The 12,870-nt window shown below is 41.7% G+C and overlaps 1 protein-coding gene across 1 annotated transcript in view; it reads right to left on the bottom strand.

The window, feature by feature from the left end:
- Positions 1–12,870, bottom strand: part of LOC149301687 (putative transmembrane protein 244) — a 16,303-nt gene extending 3,433 nt beyond the window's left edge. Inside the window, exons 1-4 of the mRNA XM_089482729.1 lie at positions 12,707–12,870; positions 11,560–11,645; positions 8,706–8,779; positions 2,971–3,096 (exon numbers count right to left, since the gene is read on the bottom strand). Of these exons, the coding sequence (XP_089338855.1) occupies positions 2,971–3,096; positions 8,706–8,779; positions 11,560–11,645; positions 12,707–12,742 (322 nt within the window). The 5' untranslated portion in view covers positions 12,743–12,870. The remainder of the gene's footprint in view (positions 1–2,970; positions 3,097–8,705; positions 8,780–11,559; positions 11,646–12,706) is intronic.

The raw sequence follows: 12,870 nt of genomic DNA, 5'->3' as shown, positions 1-12,870 counted from the left end.
ATCTGGAGAGACCATCCTGACACTCTTTGAGAAGTCGTCAAGAGATAGGGCACTCCAGAGTTGGATCTTTTCATCTCAGCCAAGAACAGCCAGTACTGGACATTATGTACCAGGACAATAGCGATAGCAAATACATTTCCATAATGTTTATCAGTGAACTAAGCACTCCCTAAGCAGTTTACAATTTATAAGCTAATTGCCCCCAACAAGCTGGGTTTTAGCAACCTATGGAAGTATGCAAGGCTGAGTGGATCTTGGAACCCTGCCTGAGACCAAACTCACAACCTTGTGGCTGAAGTATAGGCATTTGACCACCAGGGCTCCCTTAAAAAATGCTGGAAGTTGGGGAAAGGGCTTGCAAAGCAATGCCTTTCTGTTTCAGTTGGGAGGCCCCATCATGAATGCTTTTCCTCCATTTCTCCTCATCACCAGACATCCATGCTTTGACATCCATCCATGGAACTGTGGGTTTAGGCAGGAAGTGTGCTGGATATCTCCACAGAGGATGAGTGGGCAGAGGGTGAAAGCTAGAAAGTTTAAAATGATGCACTGCACAGGTGCAGATAATCCATTTGTGGGAGTTTACATATCACCACTCAAATAACTATAGTTACAGGTATGCAACCTGTCCTTCAAGAACTTCTGGAGAGTTATGCATTCTCCTCCATGTTCCACTGGTACTACAAATAATAATAATAATAATAATAATAATAATAATAATAATGATGATGTTTATTTATATACCGCTTTTCCAAATTAGATCAAAGTGGTGTACAACAGGAAGTACAATACAAAGTCAAAATAAAACATAACAGGCCTCTCTTCCCTCCAGATGGTGGTCGGAAGGAGGGCTCTTAGTCTTTCAGGCCAGGCCTCTCTCCCCCTCAAGATGGTGGTCAGAAGGAGGGCTTTTTCTTCTTTCAGGCAGGCAGTTGGAGCTAGCCTGCCTCTCTCCCCCCAAGATCGTGGCTGAACGGAGGGCTTTACATCTTTCAGGCAGGCAGTTAGAGCTAGCCTGCCTCTCTCCCCCCAAGATGGTGGCTGAAGGGAGGGCTTTACATCTTTCAGGCAAGCAGTTGGAGCTAGCCTGCCTCTCTCCCCCCAAGATGGTGGCTGAAGGGAGGGCTTTACATAGTGCTCTTTGAGATAGAGAGAGTAAGGGACGATGGAACTAGGTAGCTACGTGACAACTATGGGCCCGAACAGACAGGCCAAAATAAAGCTGCTTTGGGTCAATTGGGAGGTATGATGTTTAAATGACGTGCATCTTAACAGGTCAGAAGCTGTGCCAAAGCTGTGCTCCAGTCCTTAGGACTGGAGTGTGGCTTTGGCACAGCTTCTGGTCTCTTAGGACACATGCATCATTTAAACAGTGAATCTTCAAAGTGACCCAAAGCAGCTTTATTTTGGCCTGTTTGTTCAGACCCTAAGTTATGTACTTCTAATGGATGGAGATGAACATAGAATCATAGAATCACAGAGTTGGAAGAGACTATAAGAACCATCCACAAATAAATAACTCCCATCCAGCCTCTGTTTAAAAATCTCAGGAGAAGACTCCACCACTCTCCAAGGAAGTGTGCTTCACTGTCAAACAGCTCTTAACTGTCAGAAAGTTGAAGGCTTTCATGGCCAGCATCCATGGTTTTTTGTGGGTTTTTTGGGCTATGTGGCCATGTTCTAGAAAATTTTCTTCCTGACATTTCGCCAGCATCTGTGGCTGGCATCTTCAGAGAATGCTTTGCATGGAAAAATTGGGTGTGCATATATATACTGTGTGAGCCTGGGAATGCAGGAGTGATTTTCATGTGTATTATTTTGTGCTGATGGCTGGCCTCAGCCTGGGAGGCTAATGCAAATGAGGATTAATGTCTGCTAATTGGTGATCATTATCTGCTGGGAAAGCCCCTGACTCTGAATGGTTTCCCATTTGCATTTGCTGAGTCCTTATTTTGCTATTCCTCAGGACTGGTAGCCAAATTTTGTTCACTTTAAGGGTTTCTTCTTTCCGGTTGAAATTATCCAGATGTTTGTGGATTTCAATGGCTTTCCTGTGCATCCTGACATGGTACTGATTGGCATGGTCCAGGACCTCCTGATGATAATTTGACAATGGAATGGACAGTCTCAAAAGGCAAAAGACTTGTCTTCACTTGAGATTTTTAAACAATGGCTGGACAGCTGGTGGTGCTTGAGCTATACATTCTACTTATTGACAAGGGAGTAGCCTGACCTTAGAATCTCTTTCAAGTCTACAATTCTATGAGGGTTGAGCTCCTTTTGTCCCTGCACTGGGCTACTGATGTAGGTAGCTTGGCATGGCAATTCCAGTAATCCTGGTTCATCTATCTATCTGTATGTCTGTCTATTTGTGCAGCGGCTCCCCATTTTGTGCGTTCAGTGCTTTCTTAATTTGCCTATCTGACTCCTTTCATCCATTCATCTCAGTTTTGGAGCACAGAAATCTGTCTCCCTTTAAACTGTGAAAGAGAGAGGGCACACTTTGTTTCTGCAGCAGAAGCAGGGACAGTTTATCATGCTGCATCCAGTTTGCACAGCCTGGACAATTTAGAGACTGATGCAGTGCTCCTAAAAAGAAAAGTGCACAGTAAATTCTTCCACTCCTGGTTGCTTGCTTCATTTTCTGTAATATAATTTGGGTAAGAACAAAAGAGTCATTTAGATTGTAAGCCTGAGGGCAGGGAACCATCTATTATCTCCTCTGTTGTACACCGCTCAGATTCCCAGTGATTGGGCGGTATATAAATAAATCCTATTATTATTATTATTATTTGTTGCTCCTCAGTGAGGAGTAGGAAATACTTATTAACTACTGGAAATCACCCAGCTATTTACCAGTACATTTGGGCTACCCTTACTCTCAGAGAGGGGTGAAAATCATGCAGCATAAGAGGAAATTGGACTACAACTCAGACTTTCCTATTTGGCCTTTTTGGTACTTAAGCTCACCTGCAGATGTCAACAGAATGTGAGCCAAAGTCACGGTGATGGCATAATCCCAGACCCATTGTTTCAGGAGTTGTGCAAAAAGGAGACCACTGGTGAGAAAGGTGAACTCCATGGCCAGCATGTTTGCTAAGGGAGAAGGAAAAGGAAATAAATAGATAGGCTATTTGGATCTGTACAGATCTCTGAATCTTAAAGGCGGTACAAACAACCTGACTGCAAAAGAGTCTTCAAAGTGAGTTTCATCAGACCTCATCCCCCATGTTTTAGGAAGCTAGACAAAAATATATTTCTTTAATAATGTGTTTTGCCTGAATCTTTTTAATGAGTTTCTCTAGTTTAAACTGTTGTCCATGGAAACTGTTGTCTATATTGTCCTTTTATAATTCTTGTTACTAAGAATAGGGAGTACAGTATATGTTATTTTATATGACGGAAGTCCCTTTTGGATTTAAGGTAACGTAGAGTTTTAAAATAAAAATAATAAATGGAGCATAAATGATGCAGTTTTTAAAAAGAGATGAAATAAATACTAAAATTGTCAAGGATGTATCTCGATATAAACTCTATCACAATCCCAGTTCCTTACTTAAAAAGATATTATATGCCCATATAATGAGGGAATGAGAGCTCAGTTACAGGAGGGGGGTACAGTTTGACTGGAACTTTCCTCACATCCCTTTATTGCATTCTCGGATAGGATATACAAGAACATTATGAGAACAGTGTTTGTGAAGAACATGCATTAGCTGTTGATAGAACCGTTGTTGTTAACTGCCCTCTTGTCAATCACGACTCATGGTGATCCTGTGGATTAGAAATGGCCATGCCCCCTGTCCTCCACTGCTCTGCTTAGCTCCTACAAATTCAGGCCCATGGACTTCCCTAACTGAGTCTAGCCATCCAGTGTGTGGTCTTCCTCTCTTTCTATTTCTTCTACCTTTTTCTAATTAGTCATGTCTTTTCACGATGTTGCCAAAGTACGACAGCCTCACTTTGATCATCTGATAATAGTCTCTGAATTGCTTGATTTTAGCTTTTATAAAGCTTTTGTTTTCAATTCAATTGTTAAAAAAAAAAAAAAGAGAGGAGGCTTATACTTTTCTACCAACTTGCAATTTATCAATAATAGATTCTGTGCTCACCCTCCTGGTATAACTATATAGAACAGAAAGAAAGGGCTCCCATTGGAATCTCCCCCCACCCACTATCAAGGGATGCATTCCCATAGGGATTAAATGGCTAGGTGGGACTAAGTCAGGGATAGGCTGGGTCAGTGCAAAAGGTAGATGGAGAGCCAACCCATTTTCTTTGTTGTTCATTCTTCGTCCATGCTTGGCATGACTGTTCTTGCCAGACATCTAAAAAATTACTTACAGAAGACTTTTGAAAAGAAGTTGAGGCCACAGCAATTGACAGTGTGGCCTGGAACAGACAGGTGGGAAGGAGCAGCCTGAGGCCCCTCCAGCCGCAAACAGGCCAAGACACCAGCAACCACACAGCCCACTCCAAAAGTGGACCGCCGCTGCCGGCTCCAACCCACACATACTAGGAGCTAGATTATAATGGCTTCTTTTTGCTCCTGTCCAAAGGGCTGGGATGTAAGAATGGCTTTGGGCCACTTTGGGGGCATACATCATACAAACATCACACCCTTGAAGCAGCCAGAAGCTGCTTTATTTGGCCTGTCTGTTCTGGGCCAGTGTCTTTTTTGATAGATGGGAGTCTTTTTCAGCCCTATTTAGAAGTATCTGGATAACTATGTTTTAACTTTTGTATCTTGTGAATTTTAACATTTTTCATCACTGAAAACTACTTTGCGTCCCAATCTGGGGGGACAGGTGGGACAGAAACAAGAATTTATTAAATGTATTATTACAGTATTATTATTATTATTATTATTATTATTATTATTATTATTACTAGAATAATAGAGTTGGAAGAGACCGCAAGGGCCATCCAGTCCAACCCCATTCTGCCATGCAGGAACTCTCCATCAAAGCATCCCCGACAGATGGCCATCCAGCCTCTGTTTGAAGACCTCTAAGGTAGAAGACTCCACCACACTCCAAGGGAGTTTGTTCCACTGTCGAACAGCCCTTACTGTCAGGAAGATCTTCCTAATGTTGAGGTGGAATCTCTTTTCCTGTAGCTTGCATCCATTGCTCCGGGTCCTAGTCTCTGGAGCAGCAGAAAACAAGCTTACTCCCTCCTCAGTATGACATCCCTTCAAATATTTAAACAGGGCTATCATATCACCTCTTAACCCTCTCTTCTCCAGGCTAAACATCCCCAGCTCCCTAAGTCGTTCAGCGTAGGGCATGGCTTCCAGACCCTTCACCATTTTAGTCGCTCTCCTTTGGACATGCTCCAGTTTCTCCACATCCTTTTTAAATTGTGGTGCCCAGAACTGGACGCAATATTCCAGGTGGGGTCTAACCAGAGGAGAATATAGTGGCACTATTACTTCTTTTGATCTAAACACTAAACTTTTATTGATGCAGCCTAAAATTGCATTGGCCTTTTTAGCTGCTGCGTCACACTGTTGACTCATGTTCAACTTGTGGTCTACTTGGACTCCTAGATCCCTTTCACACAAATAAGTCTCTCATTCAGCCAGGTGTCCCCCATCCTATATCTATGCATTTAATTTTTCCGCCCTAAGTGTAGTACCTTACATTTCTCCGTGTTGAAATTCATTTTGTTAGCTTTGTCCCGGCTTTCTAGTCTATTCAGGTCATCTTGAATTTTGATCCTATCCTCTGGGGTATTAGCTACTCCCCCTAGTTTGGTGTCATCTGCAAATTTGATAAGTATCCCCCCAATTTTGTCCTCCAAATCATTGATAAAGATGTTGAATAGCACTGGGCCCAGGACAGAGCCCTGTGGGACCCCACTGGACACTTCTCTCCAGGATGAAAAGGTGCCATTGTTGAGCATCCTTTGGGTTCGGCCAGACAACCAATTACAAATCCATGTAACGGTTGCCTTGTCTAGCCCACATTTTACAAGCTTGTTTGCAAGAAGGTCATGGGGAACTTTGTCAAAGGCCTTACTGAAATCAAAGTATTCTATATCCACAGCATTCCCTTCGTCTAACAAGCTGGTAGTTTTATCAAAAAAAGAGATCAGGTTTGTCTGGCATGACTTCTTTCTCTGAAACCCGTGTTGACTTTTTGTGATTATGGCATTGCTTTCTAGATGTTCACAGACTCTCTGTTTAATGCTCTGCTCCAGAATCTTTCCTGGTATTGATGTCAGACTAACTAGACGATAATTGTTGGGATCCTCTTTTTTTCCTTTTTTGAAGACAAAGACAACGTTTGCCCTCCTCCATTCTCCTGGGACTTCTCCTGTTCTCCAGGAGTTCTCAAAGATTATTGCCAATGGCTCCGATATTAATATTTGCCAGCTCTTTTAATCCCTTGGATGTAGTTCATCTGGTCCTGGAGACTTAAATCCATTGAAGGGCCATTCAGACTACATTAAAAACCAGGTTTGAAAGTGATTCTTCCACGTGAAGTTCATATTGGGCCCGATTCATCACAATCCATGTCGGGGCTTGCACAAGGAAATGCCCCTTACCCCGGGGTATCCAGATTCGGGCTAAAATCTGTCTTTTCTCAAAAGACCCAGGTTGAGCGAAATTGAAACTTGCCCTCGATCATGAATGGGGCAAATTTAGGGAGGGATTAGGGTCAGGGGGCGGGCAGAGGTCGGAGCATTCCCTCCCATCATCCGAAGGGAGGGGGGAGGAGGAGGAGGAAAGGGCTGAAAAAAGGGGAATCTGGATGCAAAGGGTGACAGGAGGAAGGGGGAAATCAGGGGTGACTTTTGGGCTGCAGAGGGCTGTCAGAGAAAGGTGAGGGTGGAGAAAGTGATGAAGGAGGAGGAGGAGGAGGAGGAGAAAGGGGCCGTGGGAGGAAGGGAGCCATGGAGGGGATCCTAAAACGGAGCAGGAGAAGGAGGAGGATGAAGGAGCTGAGGGAAAGGGTCAATGGGCATCCCCAAGGAAGGAAAGGGTCTGAAGGAAGGAGGAGGAGGAGGAGGAGGATTTCCAGGGGAATTGGGTTGCGGGGCTACGCTGGGGCATGTAGGGAAATCAGGCTGCTTATTGTCAGAGGGAGGTGGGGGTGGTGGAGAAAGCTCAAAGGGAGGTGAGGGTCGGAAGGAAGGAGGATTGCCCAGGGAAGTAGGGCTGTGAGTCCAAGCTGGGGTATTATTTTTGACCAAATATGCGCATGATTTTTTTTTCTTGAGGCAGATAGAGCAGGGCTAGCGGCTTGTGCACTTTCCCTTTCATCTGCTCGCTTCCAGCAAAGGGGAAATGTCGCAAATGCAAATGTTACAAAGGGCAAGACTTACAATTCGAATGTTACATTTTTTGCTCTTGTCAATTAGACAAAATAATACATGCTTTTGCTACTGAATTCAGAGGCAGCCCTGAATTGCTTTTAAAAGCAAAAAATAGAATGCATGGCAATTGCATCCTTTTCTGGCATTTCTGAGGTGAGGAATTTATTACTATTATTATTATTATTATTATTATTATTATTATTACATGTGTAAGAGGCATTCTGGGGGGCAAGGAGTGGGGGATGCATTAGCTTGCATGGGATTGAAAATGGGGACAGGGGCAGATCTGACCCAAATGCCCACATATACATACAACACACAAAAAACAGTTTTTTAAAAATGGACAATTTGGGGCATTTTGTGCATGGCTCTTTAAAAAAAAGGAGGGGGAGGACAATTCCGATGCCCCTGCAAAACGTCACCATGACGATCGCTTGATTGACAGCAGGCACCTTTGACAGCAGGCACAGAATGCATTCGATTTAAAATGCCCCTCTTTTGTAGTGGGCACTTGCTAACTGAGAGATTCGGGGAGGGACATCCGAATCAGCCCAGTTCCTTCCAGATCTTTGATGCCAGTCTGAATGGGGCCTTAGATTAATAAAATATTCCTGTACTATCTCTTTACTTATTTTGTGCTGAAATTCCCCTATTCTGTCCTCTGCTCCATTATCCTCAGGTTGAGCTCCCTTTGCCTTTTCTGAGAAGACTGAGGCATAGAAGGTGTTGAGTAATTCTGCCTTTTCTCTGTCTCCTGTTAGCATTTTGCCATCTTCTCCACGCAGTGGCCCTACCATTTCTTTCTTCTTCCTTTTGCTGTGGACATAGCCATAAAAGCCCTTTTTATTGTTTTTAACCTCTCTAGCAAGACTGAGCTCATGCTGCGCTTTAGCTTTTCTGACTTTACCCCTACATGTGCTTGCTATTTGTTTGAATTCCTCTTTGGTGATTTCCCCATTTTTCCATATAAGAATACATGTTCCGTTTCAAACTTAGCTCAATTGAAAGTTCCTTAGTCATCCATTTTGTGAGACATCTCCCATTTTTCTTTCTCATTGGAACTGTTTGAAATTGTGCCTTCAGTATCTCCCTTTTGAGAAAATCCCATTTGTCTTGAACTCCCTTCTCTTTTAGTATTCCTGACCATGGGATCACCCCCAGTATTTCAATAAGTTTACGAAAATCTGCTCTCTTAAAATCTAGAAGGCGTGTCTTTAACTTACTGTTAAAGCTTCTATGTTGATTGTAAAATCTTAGATCATTTGCAGGAATCATTTCATTTGTTTACATATCTTCATCTCTTTCTGCTCCCCTCACAAAATAAAAGCATCATCTTCTCCCTCTCTGTAAAAAATCCCCGCTCCCCTCAAATATATCCTCACCCAGATAGTTGGGATCTGAATATGATGGCTCTGTTTTAAATTCAAAAGGTGTATGTAGACTAAAGGTGTTGAGCCTAGAAAGAAGAGAGAATAACTTGAGGTACAAAACGTCAAGTACAGCCTGCATTTCTATTTCAGTAACATATTACTAACATTGTCTTCTTTGCCTGATGAAGATGTCAGTGGATCTTCGAAAGCTTGCAACATGTATTTTGGGCATTTTTCCCCAATAAAGGTAGCACTGTTTTGTGGATTTTGGATGTTATTGTACATTACGAATAGAGCCAGCTTGGTGTAGTGACTGCACTGGGATTTGACCATGGAAATACACTGGATGATCTTGAGCAAGTGATATTCTCTCAGTAGATTACCACACTACACTCTTATAGTGCTACTATTCCACTTTAACTGCTCTGGCTGCCTCCTGTTGTATTCTGGAATTTGCAATTGAGGAAGGGGCATTTAGAATATTCAGACAAAGAGCTCTTAGGCATCACTGAACTACAAATCCCAGAATGCAACAGGAGGAAGCCAGAACAGTAAAAGTGGAATAGCAAGGAAATCCCTTGACAGGGTTGCCTTAAGGTTATCATAAATCAAAAACAACTTGACAGCTCACAATAATCTGTTATTTGGATTACCCAGAATCCTTTAGACAGTATGGGATAGTAGGAGTTGTAGTCCAAAAGCTAACTTCTAAATGTTCTGTCACTCTGTATATAGAGACACATAGAGAAAAAAACACATGCATGATCCAGAATTGCCTTCCTAATTCCATCCAGTGAGTTAGGATGGTGTTTGTCAATTACACCTTTAGTTTTCTGGCTAAGATTAAAAGGAAATATAATAATATCACACAGTTCCAAGTGTGGTGGTCAAGACTTCTAATCTCAACTTTATTATTATTACCTTTGCAGTTCATACCAAAGTTCAAGGTATGCTTTTTCTTTTGATCAGAGAGCAGATGTAGGGTTATCTCCTCCACTTACTGGCCCATATACATAGCTGCTATTTAAAAACAAATAGGTAAGCCAAGGCCAATGAATAAATTCAGTTATTCATTTAAACAACAATGTAGCTTGGCCCTCTGTTAAAAGCCCTTCTTTTTTAGTTTCTGTGCATGTACACACATGGGCACAAGTACACACACCAGGGAATAATAATAGTGATCTATTTAAAAATAGATTATTTGTAATGATAATACATGTAATATATTGGTAATAAGATAATATATGTAGACCTAGATATACAACGTGCAATGCCCATATGGAGTCATACTTAACTTCAAGCAACTATATTCTGTACTCAGTGCTTATAATTTTTCATTATTTTATTATTACTGGCCAACCAGATGCCTCTGGAAGCTATGTCTAATGTTGCTTCCTCCTCACAACAGCCCAGTGAAAACTGTAAATACAGTACAGTATTCAGTGACTATAGAATGGGAGGAAGAGATAGAAAACTGGAGGCAAAGATGAAATGCAGTACCTTGGACATTGACTGTGCAGGTTACAGGGCGACCACATAGCTAACTGACAGGAACAGGGCTGGCACCCTACACCACATTGTAACATTTAGTTACAGACCCCATTTATTTTGTGCAATTGTTATCATTTTCATCATTTTTCTCTATACAATTTGAGTCCCAGCTGACAGAGATTTGTTGCTGTTAATGATAATTAATAGCCACAAGTTACCACTGAGTTCAGTGGACCTACTCCAGTTGAGACTAAAATTGGATGTAGCATTCAGTTTTGAATATGCTACCAACTTTGTCAGATTTACTAACACTTGGTCATTCTGAAAGCTAAGTATGTTCCTCCCCTGGCATTCATTCCACTCTGGGCAGGTCAGGCCAGGCCATTAAACAACAGCATTTACTTAAAAATAAGTCTCATTGATTTAAAGTGTAAATGGACTTGCTTTTTCAAGTTAAGGGCTTTGCATGTATGTTTCCTAGGATTGATTCCCAACCCAACTTCAAATTGTGTGGGTTGGGAATCTGAGAACAGCATTGCTAAGTGCTCTGTGGTGTGCTTTCTACTTGCTGAATTGGATATGCTACCTGCTAAATTTTGAAACAAAGCAAAACCAAAAAATTAAAGTGCCAAATTTGCCTTTCTCCTCCTCTCTCCTTAACCCTTTTCCTTTGTAGGCATGGGGGTCCACTGTTCACAATGGGTTGGCTAAGTGCTGTCAGGATCCAAATCCCTGATTTTCTGCCATAGTATATAGATATATACTTTGATACACACATGTATATACATATGCATATATAAGAGAGAGCCAGTACAGTGTAGTGGTTTGAGCAATGAATTACAACTCTGGAGATCAGAGTTCAAATTCCCGCCCGGTCATGGAAACCCACTTGACTTTGGGCGAGTCGGACACTCTCCGTTACAGAAAACCCTATGATGGATTCGCCATTAAGTTGGAAACAACTTGAAATTACACAACAACATATATATTGTAATTAACTACTGGATGATAAGATTTTTTGTCACAAAATATGGACAATGTTGGCTATCTACATTCTTCGGGGTGGTTAACAAGAAGATCTGTGGGGAGTAGAGATTGCATTGGGAGCTTCAAGGCCTGTCTCATGAAAATGTCTGGTATGGGGTTGGAAGGGGGGATGACTCTGGGAAAGAGGGAATGTGAAAGTGTTTAGATATATTGGTGAATAGAGTGTAAGCCCACTCCAAGTTTGAATTGCTACATGCTTTAATTATGCTGCATAACCCCTGTACCAAGGGGTTATACCTTGTCTTCTGGAGCAGCAAACAAAGATTGGCTGTGGAAGATACTGCTAGAAGATACTGACAATAAAATCTCTAATTTATGACAGTCTTACCTGAACAGTCCACACGAAATGCTCCCAGTCATGTAATACACTGTGTAGAAAATGAGGAGGCAGAGAAGGATATGAAGAATGATGTCCTGAAAAGTTAAACAGGAGAAAGAAATGAAACTACATGTAAAGGATCAGAACCAGGGGAAACTGATGGATTTAGATTTTACCACAGCTACTCCTAGCTGAACGGGACTCAACTAGTCAACCAATTAATACTCATATTTTATATGTGGGATGTGAAACAGAGACTGAGAAGCAATGACCATAAAGACTGCCATATCACAACATTTTAATATCTATAGCTCAGTAATTTTTAAAGCATCAAATGGCAATTAAAACCACCAGTTTATTGTGAATTTCAGAAGGAAGCAGCTACTCAGTTAAATCATATTTACTGTATATAATCATGTATAAGTCTAGAAATTTAGGTGATAAAATTGACCCCAAAAACCTGAGTCGACTTATGCATGGGTCAACGTAAGTACTGTATCTTAACTCTTATTTAAAAGAAGGAACCATCCCCTGGTGAAAAGCAAGTGTATAATCTAACTGGAAGCACTGACCCTCTCTACTCTCTCATCCATCCAGCCTTAAGAGTAGGCACAAAGGGTTGTGTCTGCTGGAATTTTGTAAGTTCTTTGACACTGATTTGCTTTGCTTCATCCTTTAGATTCTTTGCTATATGCCCCTAAGATTTACCCTCGACTTATTCATGGGTCATAACAAAATCCATAATTCTGGCCCCAAGACTTGCCCTCGATTTATACCTGAGGTTGACTTATAGTCGAGTATATACGGTATTAGCATATCTAACACAACAGAAATATTAAATCTGGAAGCAAAAACTGAAATGTTTTACTTTATGTATGTAACATTTCTGTTGCTTTACTTTCTTGTGTGAGTATAGTTAAACAAGTGGGAGTCAAACTCTTGTGAATCTGTTGCAAAATGTTTTCAAGCAGATACCAGCCTACCTACCAGCTGATCCTGTGGTAAAGAATCAGCATCTATTGCAAACTCCCTACAAGCTGATCAGGAGCAGAGGATGTCACTAAATCCCTGCTTGACCTCCAAACCCAGCAGCAGTCAATTTTATGCCTGCTTCTTGGCAATACTGTGCAGCAGTCCTATCCCCAAAGACCTTTACCTTGATGGCTGCTCCTTGACTACCTTGCCAGACCATGGTCAGGTAAGATTAATAACAGCAGAGAGAGTATTTCATGAAGCATAGCCATAGCCTGATGAGACCTGCAGCAAGGACGAAGAGTGTCTGATCTTTTGTAACAGGAGATTAAGAAATGAACTGCAACG

Source organism: Sceloporus occidentalis, unplaced genomic scaffold (assembly GCF_023333645.1).
Source record: "Sceloporus occidentalis isolate IW3139 unplaced genomic scaffold, rSceOcc1.0.p SCAF_20, whole genome shotgun sequence".
NCBI lineage: Eukaryota > Metazoa > Chordata > Lepidosauria > Squamata > Phrynosomatidae > Sceloporus > Sceloporus occidentalis.
This window is presented reverse-complemented; position numbering and strand designations above follow the sequence as displayed.